Here is an 18,510-nt window from a genome sequence, read left to right as displayed (position 1 = left end):
GAATTTCAGGTTCAGTTTAACTTCATGCACTGAGTTTCAGTCATATCCTAGTGAAAGCATAAAAAATTCGTATATATTTTTGCAAAGCTGGAGGAACTGGAAATGACAGAAGTAAAATATCTTTTATTCTAAGCACTGTTGTAACATGCATAAAGAAGATGAAGGAGCTATGTGCTTGACAAGGAAATCAATCCCAAGGGCAAGTTGCCATGAGGTGGAGGTAGGACCCTCTAATTTGTTTGTTTCTGTTCTTTACAGGTGCAGCTCATGGGCTTTCGTCAATCCTTCAGATGTTGCTCTCCTACTATGAGTACCTGCAGCCAGCAGATCAGGAGCTTGTGTGGCAGAGTGTGGATTTCCTTATGGACCAGGAACAGAACAGCAACTGGCCTCCTGAGCTGGGGGAGACGATCGAGCGGGAGAATGAGCTCGTGCACTGGTGTCATGGAGCTCCAGGTTCTTTTCCCATTGATGCTTTGAATAGCCAGATGCTGATCACGTTGCTTTTTCACGTTAGGTGATTCCATGTAGAAGATAATCTCAGGTTAAATTTGACCGGTTTTGACCTTTTAGGAGATGCAGGCAAACTATCTAGACTTCTTCCAGTTCAGAGTGTTTTATTTATTGCTGAAGGAGCTGGAACAAGAGGTATATTTTCTGCCTTAAAAGCATAGGTGATCACTGCTGAAAGAGTTCTGGTGATCCTGTTTTCTGCTTTTGCTCCCATTCGTAAGACCTCAAAGACTGGTACAGCTGAGTCAAAAGACAGCATGTGGCTGGAAAGAAAAATGGTATGTGAAAGAACACAGATACAGACACATCCGTGAGTTTGGTGAAGGACTCGAGAATAGCTCTTTTTTTCCCCTGTCAGAATCAAAGTTTAAGCTGCACTTGTTACATGGATAATGCATAATTTGACCGAAGTATTTTCATGTGAAGTATAGTTTGTACTAGCAGGAGGCATTTTTTCTAAAAGTAATGCATATAAAACTGCTTTCCAGAAAAAAAAAAAAAAAATCAATGCTTAGTTTGGGTTTGTGAGGTAAGGCTGATGTCTCTCAGCAATTTTGGCAAGTAATGCTGCATATTGAAAATGCTGCTTTACCTCCAGGCAGAATTTTATTGCTAACGAGTGATATTGTCTTGATAACAATGGCACTTTAATGAAGTGGAGTAAAAACAGCTTTTGCCTACCAAACTTTATTAGGATTAATTTATTTAAATCCCCTCTAAAAATAAGCCAAATAGCTTTTTTTTTTTTTTTTAGTATGCATAGCTGTGTATAACTAAAATAAAGCAGTATGGCCCCACTGGGGAAAAAAAGTGAGTTTCTTTTTCTCATCTAGTAAAAAAATTATCTGTTGCCAATGTAAGAAATTATCTTGCCCATCTTTCTGTTTCTATCAGTGTAAGTAGGTGAGGTGAATGGGGATTTGGAAATAGTAGAAGACAGTGCTAAGAGTTTACTGTTTTAAAGGCAAAAATGTGACTGCTGTTTTAAATTGATAAAAGTTTGGGAATCTTAGAGTAAACCCTGAAATTCAATGATATATTGAAAATATTGTCACAGGGAATGGGTAAGTACATCTTGCCATATGCTTTTTTATCATACCGGATACTCCCCCCTCCACATTTAGCATGCAGAGGTAGCGTTGACATGTGCAGAGCATGAGACTGCAGTTTTTTAGTGTATTAATCTTTATTTTCTCAAGTGTTCTATGAAACCCTTGGCGTCCTTACTACAGAAGATAATCTCACTGCTCTTTTCCTAGGCATTGCATACCTGTTTGCCAAAGCTTACCTGGTTTCCAAGAAGCCTCAATATCTGGACACTTGTATCCGCTGTGGAGAGCTGACTTGGCAGAAAGGCCTGTTGAAGAAGGGCCCTGGAATATGCCATGGAGTGGCTGGTAGTGCTTACGTGTTCCTGCTGCTATATAGGCTCACTGGAAACTCAAAATACATATACAGGGCACAAAGGTTAGCATTCTTGTCTTCTGGATGTAGGGTAATACTGGAAAGTTTTGGGAACATTTATGAAGCAGCTCTATCTGTGATCACCACTCGGTTGTAACATGAGCAGTGAGTTGCAATGAGCTGTGGGGCAGGAGCTCTGCAGTCCTGCTTCCAAGCTGCCTGTGGTGGGAGAAGCATCAGGTTCTCCCAGGCTGCCTCCCTCCCTCCCTGCCTGAGACCCTGTGCTCTTTCAGAGGGAACTGGACTGGATGTGGAGGGATGACATGCAACCAAGTATCATCCTGATGTGAGTTCAGAAATCAGCCAAGTTGTGTACCTGAGTCCAGGAGCAGAGTAAAACATGATTTGCTACATTTTTTTCAGAGCATTTAATGCTATTTCTTTCTACTAGAAGTGGGAAAATAAATATAAGACATGATTTGCTGTTATTTTACAGGTTTTTAATTTATCCTTCCCACCTTTAGCCAGTTTGACATTGTGCTGTTCAGTTTAGCTAGTGGAGTTAATTCCATTTTCTACAGATGCAAGCACGTATGGTCCGATGAAAATTCTGTCACAGTGCTGCAACTAGCTTTAATTATACATCTGTAACTTAACTGCATATGTTTAAAAACGTAGAATTCAATGTTTGTTATTGTTTTCCTTACAGCATAGGACAATGAGGGAAAGTGATATAATAACTAGGGTGATATATTTTCAGCCATTTGCTTTGAAGTGAGAACCTTTTATTTGTGTAGTTACTTCAGCATGACAGAATTTGTTGCATCAGTGTGAAACCTTGCTTGCATCCTAAAGGTTATTAAAAAATACTTGTTTAATGATATGTCTTACAGAAATCAGAAAAAGTTTACAGCTCTTAAACAAGCAAAATGCACATACAGATTGCAAAGGTTTGTCTCTTCAAAATCTAATGGACCTCAGTTTCTTGTGGAAGTTGGATAGTGTAGAAGTTGCAGATAAGGTTAAATAATGATCATTCTATTTTTTTAATGGCTGAGTGTTATTAAAATGATGCTTTCAAACAACAGGTAAGTAGACAGAGTGGGATATCAAATAATAACAAACTCTTTTTTTTTTTCTCTCTTAGATTTGCAGAGTTCTTATTTACAGAAGAATTTAAGGCTGGTTCCCGGGCACTAGAAAGTGTCTATAGTCTGTATGAAGGTTTTTCAGGAACTGTTTGTTTCCTGACTGACTTGCTGCAACCCAACCAAGCCGAGTTTCCTCTCTTCAGTGTCTTTGTCTAAAGACTGACACCCTCCAGGGCCACATCCCCGGTGGCGATGGGGGAGGGCACCTGCAGTTTCACTTTTTTGTCAAGACAGGCTATTTACAAAACGAGCCAGTGGTACCACTAATGCTAGCCTTAATGTAGCTGGGAGTCAGGTGAAAAAGAAAACACACTGGGGCTTTAGGAGGGAAGTGTGTGGTCACCAAAAATGGGTCAATGAAAAAAAAAAGGTGGGGGGGGAGTGATTGAATCTGATGGGGTAGATATTTAGCTGTAATAAGAAGCATAATCTAATCATTCAAGTGAGAGAGAAAGGGGCATTATCATACTTTTAATTTAGCAGTTACACAGGAGAAAAAAAAAAAAGTCAAACTAGAATTGCAGGGACACGCAAAGAAGAAACAGCAATGCAGTCAGTAGGTTTTAAAAAGAGTCCTGCAAAGACAGTTCATGGAGCAATGCACTCACTGGGGAAGGTGTTGTAGACATTTCACTACACTGCACAAAGGCAAAATCTGGGACTTTTTTACTTAAACCACATCTGCTAGTTTTAGTAACACCTATTGGGAATACCTGTATCTTGGAGCTCTTTCCTCTTCATGTGCATGTAATGACAGTTCTGTAGATAGCTGTGAGTTCAGGCTGCAGTTTCCCAGTTCATTTCAGCAAGTGGAGTCTCGTGTGTAAATGAGCACTGAATTTGACCCTTCCTTTCAAAGATCAGTCTGTGACAAGGAGCTGGTCTCCTTGCTGACTTATTGTAACGCTGCCACTTGTCAATAATTTCCCTGTCACTGGGAAGGTGGGTGGAGCTGTGGAGAAGACTTGGTTAAAAAGGTTCTGTAGCAAAGATACAGCAGGCAGATGCTTTCTTCATGATACAGCATTGCTAGATAAGGATTGTTCAGTGACACAAAAGCTTCCTTTAAAAATTACTTATAGCAGCATTTCTGAACAGTAACATACATATTTCAAACAATGGAAAAATCTCTTTTCCTTGATGAATTCTTCACTACAAACCCTGCAAACTGAATGCAAACCTTGAATGACATACTGATCTTAAGAAAAACCTGGTAACAAATTCAAAATTGCTTCTTTTCCTAGTAAACAAAATAGTGTATATGCCCAAACGATTTTTAGCTATAGAAATAAATGGGTTGCTCAATACTAGTTGCACTAGCACTTAAGGTTGCAATTATATGCTGTTTTATATGTATTATAGATATGACATGGTACTTGAAAGCTAAAGAAACCATTGACATAGATTTGTACTAAAAATATAAAAACAATATCTGTAGGTAATATATATTTACTATTTATTCATTTATTTTTATTTATATGGGAATAATGTAACACAATTACCTGTAAAGACAAATTGGAAAGACCAGTATGTCAGAAATGGAAGTTATAGAAAAAAAGCAGATATACATGCACTGCCAAACAATGCAGTCTCTCTTCCTGCATTCTCAGCTGGAGGAGATTAAAATTTCTTTATTTTTAATGCCTAATGGATTAAAGTTCCCATTTCATTTCAGTGGGCTTTGATCAGGCTATAAGTTGGAGTAGGGTCTTGAAATCCCTCCACATTTTAATGTAATAATCCCATTCCTGCTCTTGCCACTGTAATTTTAATGAGATGGGTTGCATGACTATGAGCTGCAGATAAGGATTTCTGTTATTTTGTCTTGCCCTGTGCAGCTCTAATTAATTACTTAATAATAGAAATAACCATATTTCATCAGTGAATAAAGCAATGCAGTCCTGTATCAGTTTGTCAAGAATTTAGGTATCTTTTAGCAAGTGCAAATGTTACAAATCAAGATACATTTGCTATGTGTTTATTGTTTGTGGGTTAAAAGGTCTTCTAAGAAAGCCATAAATATCACTTAGTTGATTACTCTGAGCAGTGAGATGTGTGCACATAAAAGGATGAATTCCACAGGGAGGTGTACATGTGAGGCTGAATCAAAAAGTCGGTGGAGATGTGTGTGAGATCTGCCCAGCAATGTTGAAATGCTCCTGTTAGATCAGAGGAAAGTCAACTGTCAGTAGTCAAGATCTCACCTCCATTAGGATGTTTATCTAGTTGCTTCCTGTAATGGATGTGGCTCATATATTTCATAACTGGAATCTTTTTAAACAAATGTCTAAGGAAGGTAAAACTTGGTGTATCCACTCTCACAATGTGATCAAAAACTTTTCAATCTCAATTTTTATTGTAGGGTAATGTCACTCAGCTTAAGCAAGTGAGTAACAACATTTGTGCCACAGCATTTAAGTAGCTACTATAACTGTGTTCTGTCTTACACTAAGCCAGAGAAATAGGTTTTGCTGTGATCTGGACTGAAACTTTTGCAATCCTTCATTTATTGATAACCCTTTTAGTTAGAGATACAAACATAAACCAAAAGCGTCTAGTGTTTTGATAACTACACCTTAAAAAAACCCTAAACAACTCCAAACTTAAGCCTTAACATGTATCATAATAGTAATCATGAACTTTTAACTTTGTCCCCAGGGCCTACTTTTTAATTATCAGTGGGCCACAACATTTAATTGTTTCCAGTTAGTTATCTCTCAGGAGATGCTTGAGAATTAAAACCATTGCCAAAACCTCAATCTAGAGCATGATAAATCAGTAACTTAGATTCTGACCAAGTTATAAGTGCTAATACCATAACACATACCACATGTGTTAAAATTTACCATAATAGCAGTAGACAAAATCACTCTGTTTTATTATACTTTACTTCCAATGGTCAAGTTTGCATTTATCTTTAAGTGTGATTCTTCATAAATGGCGGGAAATAAATCAAGAACTCAGTGTCAGTTTTCTAGTGGTTTTTCCTCTGTGTCCCTTTGTAGAATTAATTCCTTCCAAGTTACATTCAGAGGAGACTGATCTGCTCTGTGTTGTGTTCAACAGCACCCGCAAAACAGATCTTTCTCCACAGCTGTTCTCCATATATGAAGCCATGTGTTTGGCTTCATTTGATACTAATCCGGTGACAAAGAAAATAGTTACTTGAGTAAGAGTTAGTCCATTCAAAAATAAAAAAACCCATGTAACTGCCCAGTTTTTGAAATCCAGGTCCCAGACATCTTTCTGCAGGTTATGCGAGTTGGTCACTGACTTCACCAAGGGCAGCACACAAATATCCAGTATCATGGTTTGCATCTAGTAAAAATTTTGGAACATGATTATTCATCTCTTTCATCAGACATGGCAGTTTAATCTCATTCTTAGAGGTTTGTGGCTTTTCTTACCTGACCTGGATGGGTTAGGGTGGCTACTAGATGTGCTGCAGTCACAGCTTCTGAACACAGTGTAAATACACCCAGGGCTCTTCCGAAAATCCCAGTCATTAAATGAGCAGGGTTTTTTTTCCATCTTTTCCTTCCTCTTTATTGCCTGTCTTGATTTTATTCTTTGTCCTATATATGCTGTTACATACATGCTGTTGCAACCTTTATCTGTTGCTTTTAAGACAATGACAGGAAAGTAACCTGAGCAGAGCCCTCGGCACTTTTCAGTGTAATAAAAAACAAGGTTCTCTGTGTTCCCTTCTTCCTGCTTGGAGAAATCGATCATGCAACCTTTGCTAGACATTCTCCATGGGCTGCTGTCTCCTCCTGCTCCTGAAGTGGGCCCCAAGAGACTGAAAAAGTGTATTCCTGAACAGATTCTGCCATGGTGCTGTGACAAAGGACTGTGTAACCGGAAACTCGAGAGGCCTCTTTCAAAGTGTAAAACACAAGTAACTACATCATGTTTGCACATTAGTTCCTTGACTGTGTTTAGTTTCTAAATTGTAGGCAATAGGAATTTAAGTGATATAATAGTATTTCTGATTATGGTGTTAAAGCAAAGAGGATGCATTGTGTGGGTATTGATGCTTATTTGTGATGTACCTGTGTTTGTGTGGTGCTGTTTGTGATTAAAGCTGTAGATTACACATCAGTTTAAGCAGCTATATACTGTTCATGACTTTTGGTCTGTCACCCATAGATTACTGTCAGGGAATAATTTTGAGAGAAACTAGATTGGTAATGTCCAGATGTATTGATTTCAGGATTCATAGAACCGGACGCAATAAGTTTTATCAACAATACAGTTCTAACGAATATATCTTCATTTTTACCTGCTACTCACAACTTCTCATCATAACAACATGTTCATTTTGTGCCACTGCTTTCAGTGCTTTCAATATCTGCTTTGTTTGCATCATTGTTGCCTTTGGTTTCCCTGCCTTTCTTTCCCAACCTATGAATAACTAGAGAAGGCTGAAGAAGCAACCCAGGTCTTTTGTTCTTGAAAATAAGATTGATTAATTTTGCTTAAGCAGGGTATTCCACTAACTTGCATTACATTATTTTATGCTTCCAGGTGGTCTCTTCTCACTGGCTCTGCCATTTCCCACTTGCTAAGGAAAAGTCATTATACTGTGTAACAACTGTCACTGATGTTTTACATCACGGAGCATGGTCACTTCTCTAGTATCTCAATTCTGTTAAGACAATCAAAACCAAGTGAAATGGCTTAACATTCCAAAATACCCCTTTAATTAGTTCTGGGAAATATACATAAACAAATGCAAGTAAAGTGGTAACCCCTATTGCTACTCTGTCAGATTAATGCCATTTTGATGTTGTGATGCTAATTATATATGGGCATGTAAACAATATCAGAATACTGATTTTTTTTAAAATATTGTGGAAAAAATTGAGATATAGGTATCTGATGTATTCAGCAGCATACAGGGGCAATCTGTGCAAATGGAAACTTTGATAAGCAATCAGCTTTTTGTACTTACATAGTTATCTACATATACAGTTACAACATCTGCCAACATATTGCATGTTTTATGCCAACAGTGACCTATTTTAGTGTGTGCATGCATTTTGAGAATGTACCCTTGTTCTTTGGATCTCTGGGGTCTGCCAAGTAAATCTCAGGTGCAGTAATCTTCTCCTGCATACCTTGAATATTCTCTGGCATGAGTGTGTATTCTAATTTGTAGGAAGATTAGTATATCAGGAATAAGAATTGCCCTATAGATTTTTTTAAAGAGTAATCTTGATGTGGAGAACTACACTGATGAGCAATTGCTGGTCAGCAGCTCAGCCTGGACATTTCAGTTTATATAATTATGTCCTGGACAAAGTAGTAAGCAGCAGAAAGCTAAATTAAAAAGAAATAAGAAAATGACCAAAAATCATACTACTAGGGGAACAACATACTTCAAAGCCATAAGCCAAAAACACTCAGGGCCCACACAAAACAATACAGCAGTTTAGGGATGTGAATAGGCATTTTCCTAGAAAATAGCACAGTGTGCTTCACTGCACAGGTAGTGGTACAGCGTCCACTGTGCAGGTTTCAGCTGCCTTGAACAGCACTTCATTGCCATTATAGCAAAGTCATCATATGCTGAAAAAAGTTTGCCTGTGAAGGAGTTGCCTGTAGCTGAACCTACTGCCTGCTGGAACAGAAGTGATGTACACTATTGATGCTGAGGCAGTTTAAAAAAAATACATTCAAGAAGCCAACAAGCTCCAACTTTTCAACCTGCCTTTGAATTACTAAACCTCCTGACTAATTTGTATTGTCACCATTGGTCCTGTACCCTCTATATTTAAAATTCTATATCAAGCTCTCGAAAAAACCCACAGTTTTTAAATATCAGTCTGCTTGAAAATACGTAAGGCCATGTTTATTTTTGATACTTAGAAGGTTGTATTTTGGAAAGCCCCTTGACTTTGTTCATTGCATGAGTCAATGAGGCGGTGGAGGCATTTAGGTCAAGTACAGCAATACCAACTGGAATGGCAGCAAAATAAATAAAAACTCATTTTGCCAAGTGGTATAATGATATTTGAATAAAAGATAATTTATAGTGCAGTGATATTCAGCGACAGCACTGCATGGCTATATGTGCATACTCCAGAGAAAATGTTATGGAAAAGTCCTGAAGTCAATTATATTTTATAGGGAGTAGAAAACCAATCCTAGTCAAACATATATTTCTACTTCAGATAGAAGAGGAAGGCTGTCTGACCAGAAATTTAATTCTGCTCTGTCTTCATTACCATGACCACACATGAGAGAAGAAAAATTTCCTCTAACAATGGTCTGATTTTGCCACTGGTTCAGCCTCCTGCACTCATTTTAAGGGCCTTCTGATGTCAGTGGTGAACCTCCACTTGATTCCAGGCATGCATGGTAGGTCCACATATGTGAAACAGGGGCAAAACTATTAATCCAGACCCCAAGCCTACAAACTTTCCTTCACACATGAGTCCCATGGAATTAGTAAGGCTTGTCTGTACAGTATGAGGAAAGCACAGATGTTTGCATATGCAGGGCCCTATTTGATAGCAGTTTTATACACATTTTCTCTCAATATCTCTGCAATATACATGAATGCCAATACCAATGAAAAATACAGGGAACTTAAATGGCATTATTTCATGTCTAGTTTGTGTTGGTGACACTTGATTATTCAGTATATTCCAGCGTGTGATATTCATTCCTTGAGTATGTGCCACACCCTAGGTTGGTTTCTCAGTGTTACAGCCATTCACAGCCATGATGTGGTACAGGCCCATAGAATCAAGACTGATTTGATTCTTTAGATATGCACCTTATTGTTTAAAAGCAGGACCCCTGTCCTGCTTTTCTAATATTTTAAACACTGTGATCTTTCAGAATGTGTTTATTGTATTAGTTTTGTATTGTAGATTATGATAGAAACTAGATTTTATAGCTTTTTAAAAGCAGTGATAATATTAAGCTTCCTAGTGGCAGAACAAACTCTCTGTATATCCGTATTATGAATATTAAAGCTGTGATTATATTTTGCCTTAAATAAAAGTCCAACCTTGAACAGTATGATTTTGTGGCAGATTGATTATTTCTGTACTTATCTTTCATAATGCTGGCAACTTTTCTTTTCCGAAGAGTCATGACTCAGGGCTCCAAAAGCTTTTTAGTGGTACTGTGTAAAATAAATCATAGAATCAGATAAATCATCCAGGCTGCACATAGCACTTGGGTAAAACTACCTCATGATAGTTTCCCATGAGACAAAGCAGGTTTCTTTTGGCCTGTAGATTAAATTTTCTCACTTAGGTGTTTATTTTCAGCTTGCTTAAATCTCAGTTTTCATGGCCTCTTCTCTTTCCAGAAAGACTCCTCCACTCCCAGTGAAGGACGCCAGATCATTACATTCACCTAGGCCTGCCCATAACAAGATTTCCATCTTTGCAATCATGAGCTTGAATTCAACTAGAGCTGAGCAATGACTCCAGATTTCCCAGAGCAGCAGTTCAAGAAATGGCATTTTTTAAAATTCTGGTGACAAACTAAGTTGCATTAAAGAACAGTAGCAGACATGCAGCATTATCCCATTAATAGGCTAATAGCTCCACATCCTGCCTTCCTGTTGTGCTCCTGCTAGGTCCCAGATTTCTTTTGTTAACCTCCATGTGCCAAGTCTGCAATTACCTGGGAACAGGCAAGGAGAAACAAGATCTATCGGGGCAGGCATCAGAACCAGCTGAGCGTGAACAAAGTACCTGCACCAAGAGGCGGAGAGAAATGGCAGTGATTGGAGACCCCTCCTGTGCAGGATAGAGGCACCATCTGCCAACCTGACCTGGTACCTCAGCAGTTTTGTTTCTTGCCAGGTGCTCAGATTCAGGATCTGAGAGATGGAGAGTCTGCAGAGGCTCATCTTTCCCTCAGGCTGTTGCCTTGTGCCGCTTGTCCATGCAGGCATCAGTGACACAGGCAGGGTGACATTTCCAGGACTGCAGAGCTCTGGTGAGCAAGGGAGGAAGGATCCTGCTGGTGAATGGGAAAGGCCCAGGGAGAGTGGGCAAGTGCTATGGGCTGGTGTCACAGCACGTGCTTAGTGTTCTGTGGCCTTAGGAACCTTTGCAGGAAAAGGGCTGGGAAGCAAGGGTGAGATCCACTTGGGAAAGTGCTAAAAGGGTACCTCTGCCACTGCCTCACTGCCCTGCTGAGGGGGCTCTGAGCTGGGTACATCAGAGGAGACTCTACAGCACTCACAGCTCCCTCTCCACCTTTTGTTTCTTTGGGGTTTTTTTTGTTGTTGTATTTATTTATTTAATTTTTTATCAGCTGTCTCTCAGCCTTTTTTGTTGCACAGGGTTATTTTTTTCCAGGTACAGGACTTTGCCCTTGCCTCCTTCTTTCAGTATACCTATTCTGTCACCCTCTATTAACTACCTGAAAGGAGGTTGTACCCAGGTGGGGGGGCAGCCTCTTCTCCCAGGCAACCAGCAATAGGATGAGAGGACATAGTCTTAAGCTACATCAGGGGAGATTTAGGTTGGACATTAGGAGGAATTTCTTCACAGAAAGGATCGTTAGACATTGGAATGGGCTTCCCAGGGAGGTGGTGGAATCACTGTCCCTGGAGGCGTTTAAGGAAAGACTGGACGTGCCACTCAGTGCCAAGTTTACAAGGTGGTGTTTGGTCATACCTTGGACTCCATGATCTCAGAGGTCTTTTCCAACCTAATTGATTCTGTGAGTCTGACCTCCAGCCTGACCAAGCGCCCTGGGAAGCACCCGCTCCCCTCTCCCCACCCCGACCGATCCCTCTCAGTTCAGCGCTGTATCTTGGGGCCGAAGGAGCCGCGACGAGGGGGTGCTCCCCATGAAGGAGCCGCGACGAGGGGGTGCTCCCCATGAAGGAGCCGCGATGAGGGGGTGCTCCCCATGAAGGAGCCTCGATGAGGGGGTGCTCCCCAGCACCGGCGGGGAACCTTCCTCCCTTTACAGCCCATCTCGGGCCGAGCACCGGCAGCGCCGGGCGCTGTGGCCGGAGCGGAGCCGGCGGCGGAGGCCGCGGTCCGGCGCTGAGGGCGGCGGTGAGGGCGGCGGCGGCTCCCCCTGGCGGGCTCGGGGCCGCACCGCACCCACCGCACCGCGCCTCAGCTGGGCGGGCCGGGCGGGCCGGGCTGGGGCGGCGGCGGCGGCGATGAAATTCCCGGGCTCCGTCCTCGTCTCCCTCGTCCTCTTCTTGTCCGAGACCACGGCCGCGCTGTGCCTGAGCGCGGCGTACCGCGCGGCGGGGGACCCCATGTGGCACTGGCTGACGCTGCTCTGCGCCCTCCTGCCCTGCGTGCTGGTGCAGCTCAGCCTGGTCTTCATCCACCGCGACGTGACCCGCGACCGCCCGCTGGTGCTGCTGCTGCACCTGCTGCAGCTCGGGCCGCTCGTCAGGTCGGTGAGTCCGTCCCGCCCCTCGGCGGGGCCGGGGCCGAGCGCGGGGGGCGCCCGGAGCCCCCCGGCCTTTGTGCGGAGCGGGCGCGGCCGCTGCTGCTCTGCACCGGGGGCGCCGCGTCCTGCCGGTCCTGCCTTTGAACGGCGTCCTTTGGGAATGCCCTCAGGGAAAAGGGGCTCAGCCCTGCCGGGCCCGCGGGGAGCCGGGAGAGCCCCCGTCCGCGTCCCGCCGCTGCGCCGGTTTTGCATCGCCGTGGCCCCCTGCGGATGGCCGTGTCTGTTCGCTGCCGGCTCATCCATAGCGCTTTGCTCGCAGGTGACTTCCAGGAGGGAAAGGGAAGGTTCACTCGGCTGGGAGTTTAGGACAACGATAGTGATGCTCTAGTCAGTCTGTTCTTTCCAAATGTGAACTTCTTGCCCCACATTGCTTTTGGAGATATTTTTTTTCAACTTCAGTTTAACTTCTCTCTGAAAATACCCTTGAAGTAAAAAAAGAAATCCCAGATAGATGAAAAGCTACAGCTGTAGTGCAACTCCCAAGTCAAAATGTTTGCTGGGGGCGTTCATTTTAAATTTACATTCATATCTTTTATTTAAAAAGAAAGGTGATTAAATGCAGTGCATCTGAAGAAGAGGCTGGGAGAAGCATCAGCAACTTTTTGAAATTCCTGGACAGTGTGGGAAAGGAAGATTTGTTCACACTAAGAAGGGTGAACAGTTTGGATGTTACAAAATATCTTACACATCAAAAACATGGCTTCTATAACCACGACTGGGTTTTGTTAATGTTTTTGGTTTTTTAAGATTTTAAAGATATTTAAGTTATGGCTAAACAGTTAGTTCTTGAAGAGCTCTGATTTCTAAAAGCTGAGAATAAAGTACTTCTACATTCTTTGGAAAATAAGAGAGGAACCAAAGAGAAAGAAACTATCAAAATAAAAACTATGTTGGTGACTTTTGTCATTCTAAATCAATTTCTTGAGGTCAGATAAGGAAAGAATGTCATGTCAAGCTGGAAGATGTGAATAAACAAATAAAGGATGTAAACAACCAAAAAAAATTGGAGGATTTTCTTTCTAATTATCTGAAAGAAGCAGACTTCCTCTTTGACCTTAACCACCAGGCATGACTTGATTTTCTCTTTCTTTCTCAATATCAGGTTTATCTGTTTACAACACAAGTCTCAACGTTGTGCAGAGCACACTTTCTGCTCCATTGGCGAGCTCCCAGCCAGTCACTGCTGTAAAACTAATGGGCATATGGAAGCCCTCTCCTCTCTTCAAGTGTGTTGCCAACTCTGCAATTCTGCCTTTCTCAAAGATTTACAAACCTGGCGTTTCCAGAAGGTTTGAAGATGTTCTGGAGGTGTTGCAGCATGCCTGTGCCACGCTCCCCATGACATCATTTGGGCATTACAAAGTGATGTATGTTGACTTGTCTCTAAACCCAGGATAACTGGAATTATAACTACTAATACAAAGAGGGTAGTACGTTCATGCTACCTGAGAAACTTATTTCCTGCTAAAGGCTGGAGGGACTCTACAAAACAAAAACTTCATAGAAAACAACCTCTCTTTAGTTTTCAGGAAATGTGTCTATTTGTAGAATACAGCACAGAAATGTGGGAAGATGAAGTGATCAGTCTGAGGCAGACCGTAAAGGGATTTTATTTTGGGGTTTTTTTCCTCCCTTGCCTTTCTTGCAGCTAAACATTGCTGTATCTGTCAGAAGAGGAAACTGATTGCTTCCTATAAGATGTAGCTCTGCACTGTATAAGTTTAAGGGTTTTCAGCACATGAAATACTTTACATTTCCCTGCTTTGCACGGGAGGCTTTCTATCCTGTGTGGACTGCCATGCACACAAGTGGTAGCTAGAAGGCAAAATATTTTTTAACTGTATCATCACTGCACTGGGGCTTTAACTTTTGTAAGCTGAAAAGGACCATTGTCCTTGGAGGCATTTTGTTCCATCCTTGTAGGCAAACCTCTGCTCCTTTACACCAGAGAATCCTGCTGTTCTTAGTCATTTGCTTCCCTGGTGTGAAGCCTCACTCCATCCTCCCTGCTCAGTCTCTTGTATCTCCCTGGCACAGCCCAGGGTTGTTTAGGGAGAGCTGGGCCACATTAGGTCAAATAGGACACAGACAGTAGAGCCTCCTCAGGCTCTGTCTGCTTGTGGCATCAGAGTGAAGTGTTTAAGAACCTTTAGGCTGTGTGAGATGACACTGCAAAAGAAGGCTAGCTGCTTTGGCTGGCTTTAAAAAAGCTAACACCCACCTTTTAACCGTCTTTTTTTGGTTTGGTATGATACAGGATAGTCAGTATTTCTCTGTTCAAACTCAGATACTGCGATATCAGTGCACTGCTTATCAACAGCCCATATATGGTTTGTGAGGTTTTCTTCATCATCTTAAAATCTAGACATTTCTCTCCTCTTCCTTTTTCTCTTAAAAGAAAAACAAAGAACCTTTAAATTATGGGGAATGGTTTGGGCATGTCTTGGCGGGGAAGTAGGGTATTGAACTGTGGAAGAGAAATGATCCAGCCTATTTTGAATCGTGTGTTGGGAAGAAAGTACATTCTCTCATAGAACCTTCTTACATATCACCATCTTCCCCAAACACCCACACTCCACCTGTTCGGGAGGCACTTGCTGTCCTGCTGCCACCGCTGGAAGCACTAAAACTGGGTAACATCCCCCTTCCTGGAGAGGACTTTTGCTGTACTGTTAATGTACCTTTTTTTTTTTAATTCCTTCTCCCACTCCCTAGGAGCTTCTCTATAAATTTGGGGCAATTTGTAGAGCAAAATTTCTATATCCCTTAGTGGCCTGGCTGTGACACTCAGGATGCAGGCATGCCAGAGACTATGCAGAGACTTGGCTGGAACAAAGTGACTGCAGGTTTCTGGGCATCATGAGGGATTCCTGCAGCATTTCAGGTCAGTGCCATTCCTTATGAGTGCACCAAATTGTCTGGATGCTTAGGAGACATATTTGGATACTTTTTTTTTTTAAAGAAGATTCTTTTACCACATAAAGTAAATTATAACAAAAAGAAATTACTTCAAATAGTAGCCAGTGTTAATGAGAGGTTTAATATACTTTTATTTTCTTTAGGGAAGGTCATGGTGAGATTTTTGGTTCATTATTGGCTGCTCCTGAACCAAGGACTCTCTCTTTATTCCCTGTTCATTTGAATGGCACCTCTGTCACCAAGATCATCTTGGGATTTTAGGTGCTGCTACAATTCCAATAAATAACAACTGGATGTATTTTTACTAGTGTACTGCACCACACTTAAGGATTTGTTCAAAGTGCAAATAACTCTTCATAGAATCAGAGAATCGTTTAGGTTGGAAAAGACCTCTAAATTGTCAAATCCAATTGATAAGCCAGCACCACTGTGTTTACTACTAAACCATGTCCCTAAGTGCCACATCCACATGCCTTTTTGAACATTTCTAATCATGATGATTCCACCACTTCCTGAGCAGCTTATTCCAGTGCTCGACCGCCCTTTAAGTGAAAAGACTTTTACTAATATCCAACCTGAACCTCCCCTGGCACAATTTGAGGCCATTTCCTCTTGTCCTGTCACTTGTTATCTTGGGAGGAGTGACTGACCCTTACCTGGCTACAGCCTCCTTTTGGGTAGTTGTAGAGCAAGAAAGTCCCACCAAGCCTCCTTTTTTCTTTACCCTTCATGAAGGGCACCAGAGAACCCCCTGTTGACTTCCTTGCCCTTTTCTATTTTGCAAGCAACAAACAGATCAGGAGCTGAAGTGCAGATTTCCAACAAACTGGCTTAGTCAGTCACACTCCAGAGATGTTCCTGGTGTTGTACCTTAAGTCTGCTAGATGCAGTGGTTCCCTACCACCTGAATTACTGAAGTGGCATGCTCAAAAGAGACTGGTGTGAACTTGGCAGTGCTTCCTTCTGGTACCAACTTCATGGAGAGGAAAGCTTGAGTGACTGCAGGTGTCTTTGAAACTACTGTCCCTGGTGCTCTGTTAGTGGAATGTGAGCCCACGGGCTGTTCCTTGTTAGGAGATGCAATCAAGGAAAGGCTGTCCCCACAGAAGGATGAACTTCTCTTGCAAAAACATCACAATCAAATATAACAAGTCCCTTTTTAGAACACTAATTACTGTTTTCCTTGGGTTATAATGGGACAAGGATGTAAACAATAGAATATTATTTAATGGGCTAGGGCTTTGTTCCTCAAGGCATGAGGAGAAACAATTACATGTCTGTGTGTACCTTGTAGACAGCAGCACAGCAGATGCAGGAGGAAGTTTGCATCAAACTGCCAGAGGAGCTGCTGTTATGGCCAAAGTTTGAATCTGTGAGCTGTGGGAAGCAAAAAAAAAAAACAAAACAAAACAAACCCACCAAAGAAACCCCCCAAAAAACCTTCTAGAGGCTGAAATTTTTAGAGTCGTTCATGTTTTGGGTATCTAATTCTGCGATTTGAAATCTAATGAGCTCTACTGGTTCGATCTCATCGTGCAGAAGAATTGCCTCCCATGGGTAGTCTCTCTTTCCTGGTGACCTGCTTCGCAGTTCAAAATAGAACAGGTCTAAAAACTTTCCTTCCTTTTAGTACTTCCATTGGCAGACCTTATCATAGGAGATCCTGCTAGCTCTAAACTTTACAACTGTTCATGTATCTTCCTCTTTTCCAGATGGGAAGACTATGCCTAAATTGTCTTCAGGCTATTTTTTTTTCCTTTATTCCCGAGATGATGTGTTAGGTGTCCATCATGGGGTGAAAAGAAAGTCAGTGCAGGTAGAAGGTAGAACAGTGAGTGAGGAACAGTCTTTGGCTGATGTAGGTAAGTCTGCAGGACTGATGAGTCTTTTACTTGCTTTTCTAAAGAGAAGGAATTACTAAAAATTGAGTCATTAGAGAAATCTGTATGTTTGCAGTGAGCTTCTGTGGATAGGTCTCAAATAGCTGTTTATTCTTGGAGCACTTGGCTGTGGAAAGTTCCCTGTTTTCATTGCCTACTCCCTCTTCACACCACCATTATTTTTTCTGTATTTAAATCCCACACATCCATGATTAAAAGAGGGAATCAGGTGCTCGCTCTCGGCAAGCTTATAGGGATGGGATTATTCCTCCTACTTACTGTGTTGAAGGCAAATGTTTGCTGCTGAATCACTTCTTGTGGGCACCATCAGGATCCTTGAGAAAGTATGGCTTTTCTCTCTGCCAAGATGGGGAGAAAGCAGCACCATCCTTTTCTTACCTTTTAACTTTCACCGTAGAAAGTAGATCTGACTTTTTTTCTTCAAAGCAAATTGCAGCTGTCATTGCCTTACATGCAGTGAAAACAACCAGCTGCTCTCCTTCCGCTTTTGGTGCCAAGTGAGGAGCTGTTGAAGGGGCCCTAAATGTCACTGCATTCCAGGAAATGGATTGTGCAGAAGTTGGGATCTCTCACTCCTGTTCCTCTGGAGCAGAGCAGCGATGAGCAACCGGGGCTTCTGGGGAATTCATCATGCTGCAGCAGTTTGTAACTGTGGAGGAGAGTTATCGTGAAGCAGTTGCCATCTTGTACTGTGTCTTAGTTGTGCTTCATACTAAAGAAGAACAAGCCAGTTCATTTAAAGACAAGATGCCCAACCCTTCAGCGTGTACTTCACAGGCAAAGTTATAATCTGGCACAGGTGCATGGTCTGAATTGATTCTTCATCACAGTTCTGGATCCTTCTCATCTGGCTGGTCCTTCAAGTGCCTGTTCCCCTCTTAACTCTCTATTCCTTAAAACTTTTAGATTGGTGCTCTTTATTTCTAGTATATCAGCTGCTAGTCTGTTCCTGTTTGAAGCAATTGCTTGGGCAGTGGCACCAGTCAGAGTCCTGACTGCATTTGTGTTTTGCTCCAGAAGGCTTGACCTCCAGAAACACTCCCGTGGGCAGGGCCTGGAAGAAAATGGGCATAATTAGTGATGTAGTCTGAGTGCTTGCACATACCATTTTATTGCTCTGCTGTACTGCTAAAAGTCCCCTTTTGGCTCTAAGGTTGCTCATTTCACAT

The 18,510-nt window shown here is 41.9% G+C and overlaps 1 protein-coding gene across 3 annotated transcripts in view; it reads left to right on the top strand.

Moving 5' to 3' along the window:
* Positions 1 to 18,510, top strand: part of LOC108495357 (lanC-like protein 3) — a 59,447-nt gene that overhangs the window by 27,256 nt on the left and 13,681 nt on the right. Inside the window, exons 3-5 of one of the 3 annotated variants that reach the window (XM_017810982.1) lie at positions 259 to 456; positions 1,773 to 1,980; positions 3,065 to 10,100. In XM_017810982.1, the coding sequence (XP_017666471.1) occupies positions 259 to 456; positions 1,773 to 1,980; positions 3,065 to 3,224 (566 nt within the window). In that variant the 3' untranslated portion in view covers positions 3,225 to 10,100. Of the gene's footprint in view, positions 1 to 258; positions 457 to 1,772; positions 1,981 to 3,064; positions 10,101 to 12,212; positions 12,465 to 18,510 lie in introns of those variants that run through there. The other 2 variants (XM_017810983.1, XM_017810981.1) reach the window with 2 other exon arrangements.

The sequence above is a fragment of the Lepidothrix coronata genome, unplaced genomic scaffold (assembly GCF_001604755.1).
Source record: "Lepidothrix coronata isolate B3197 unplaced genomic scaffold, Lepidothrix_coronata-1.0 Scaffold30, whole genome shotgun sequence".
NCBI lineage: Eukaryota > Metazoa > Chordata > Aves > Passeriformes > Pipridae > Lepidothrix > Lepidothrix coronata.
This window is presented reverse-complemented; position numbering and strand designations above follow the sequence as displayed.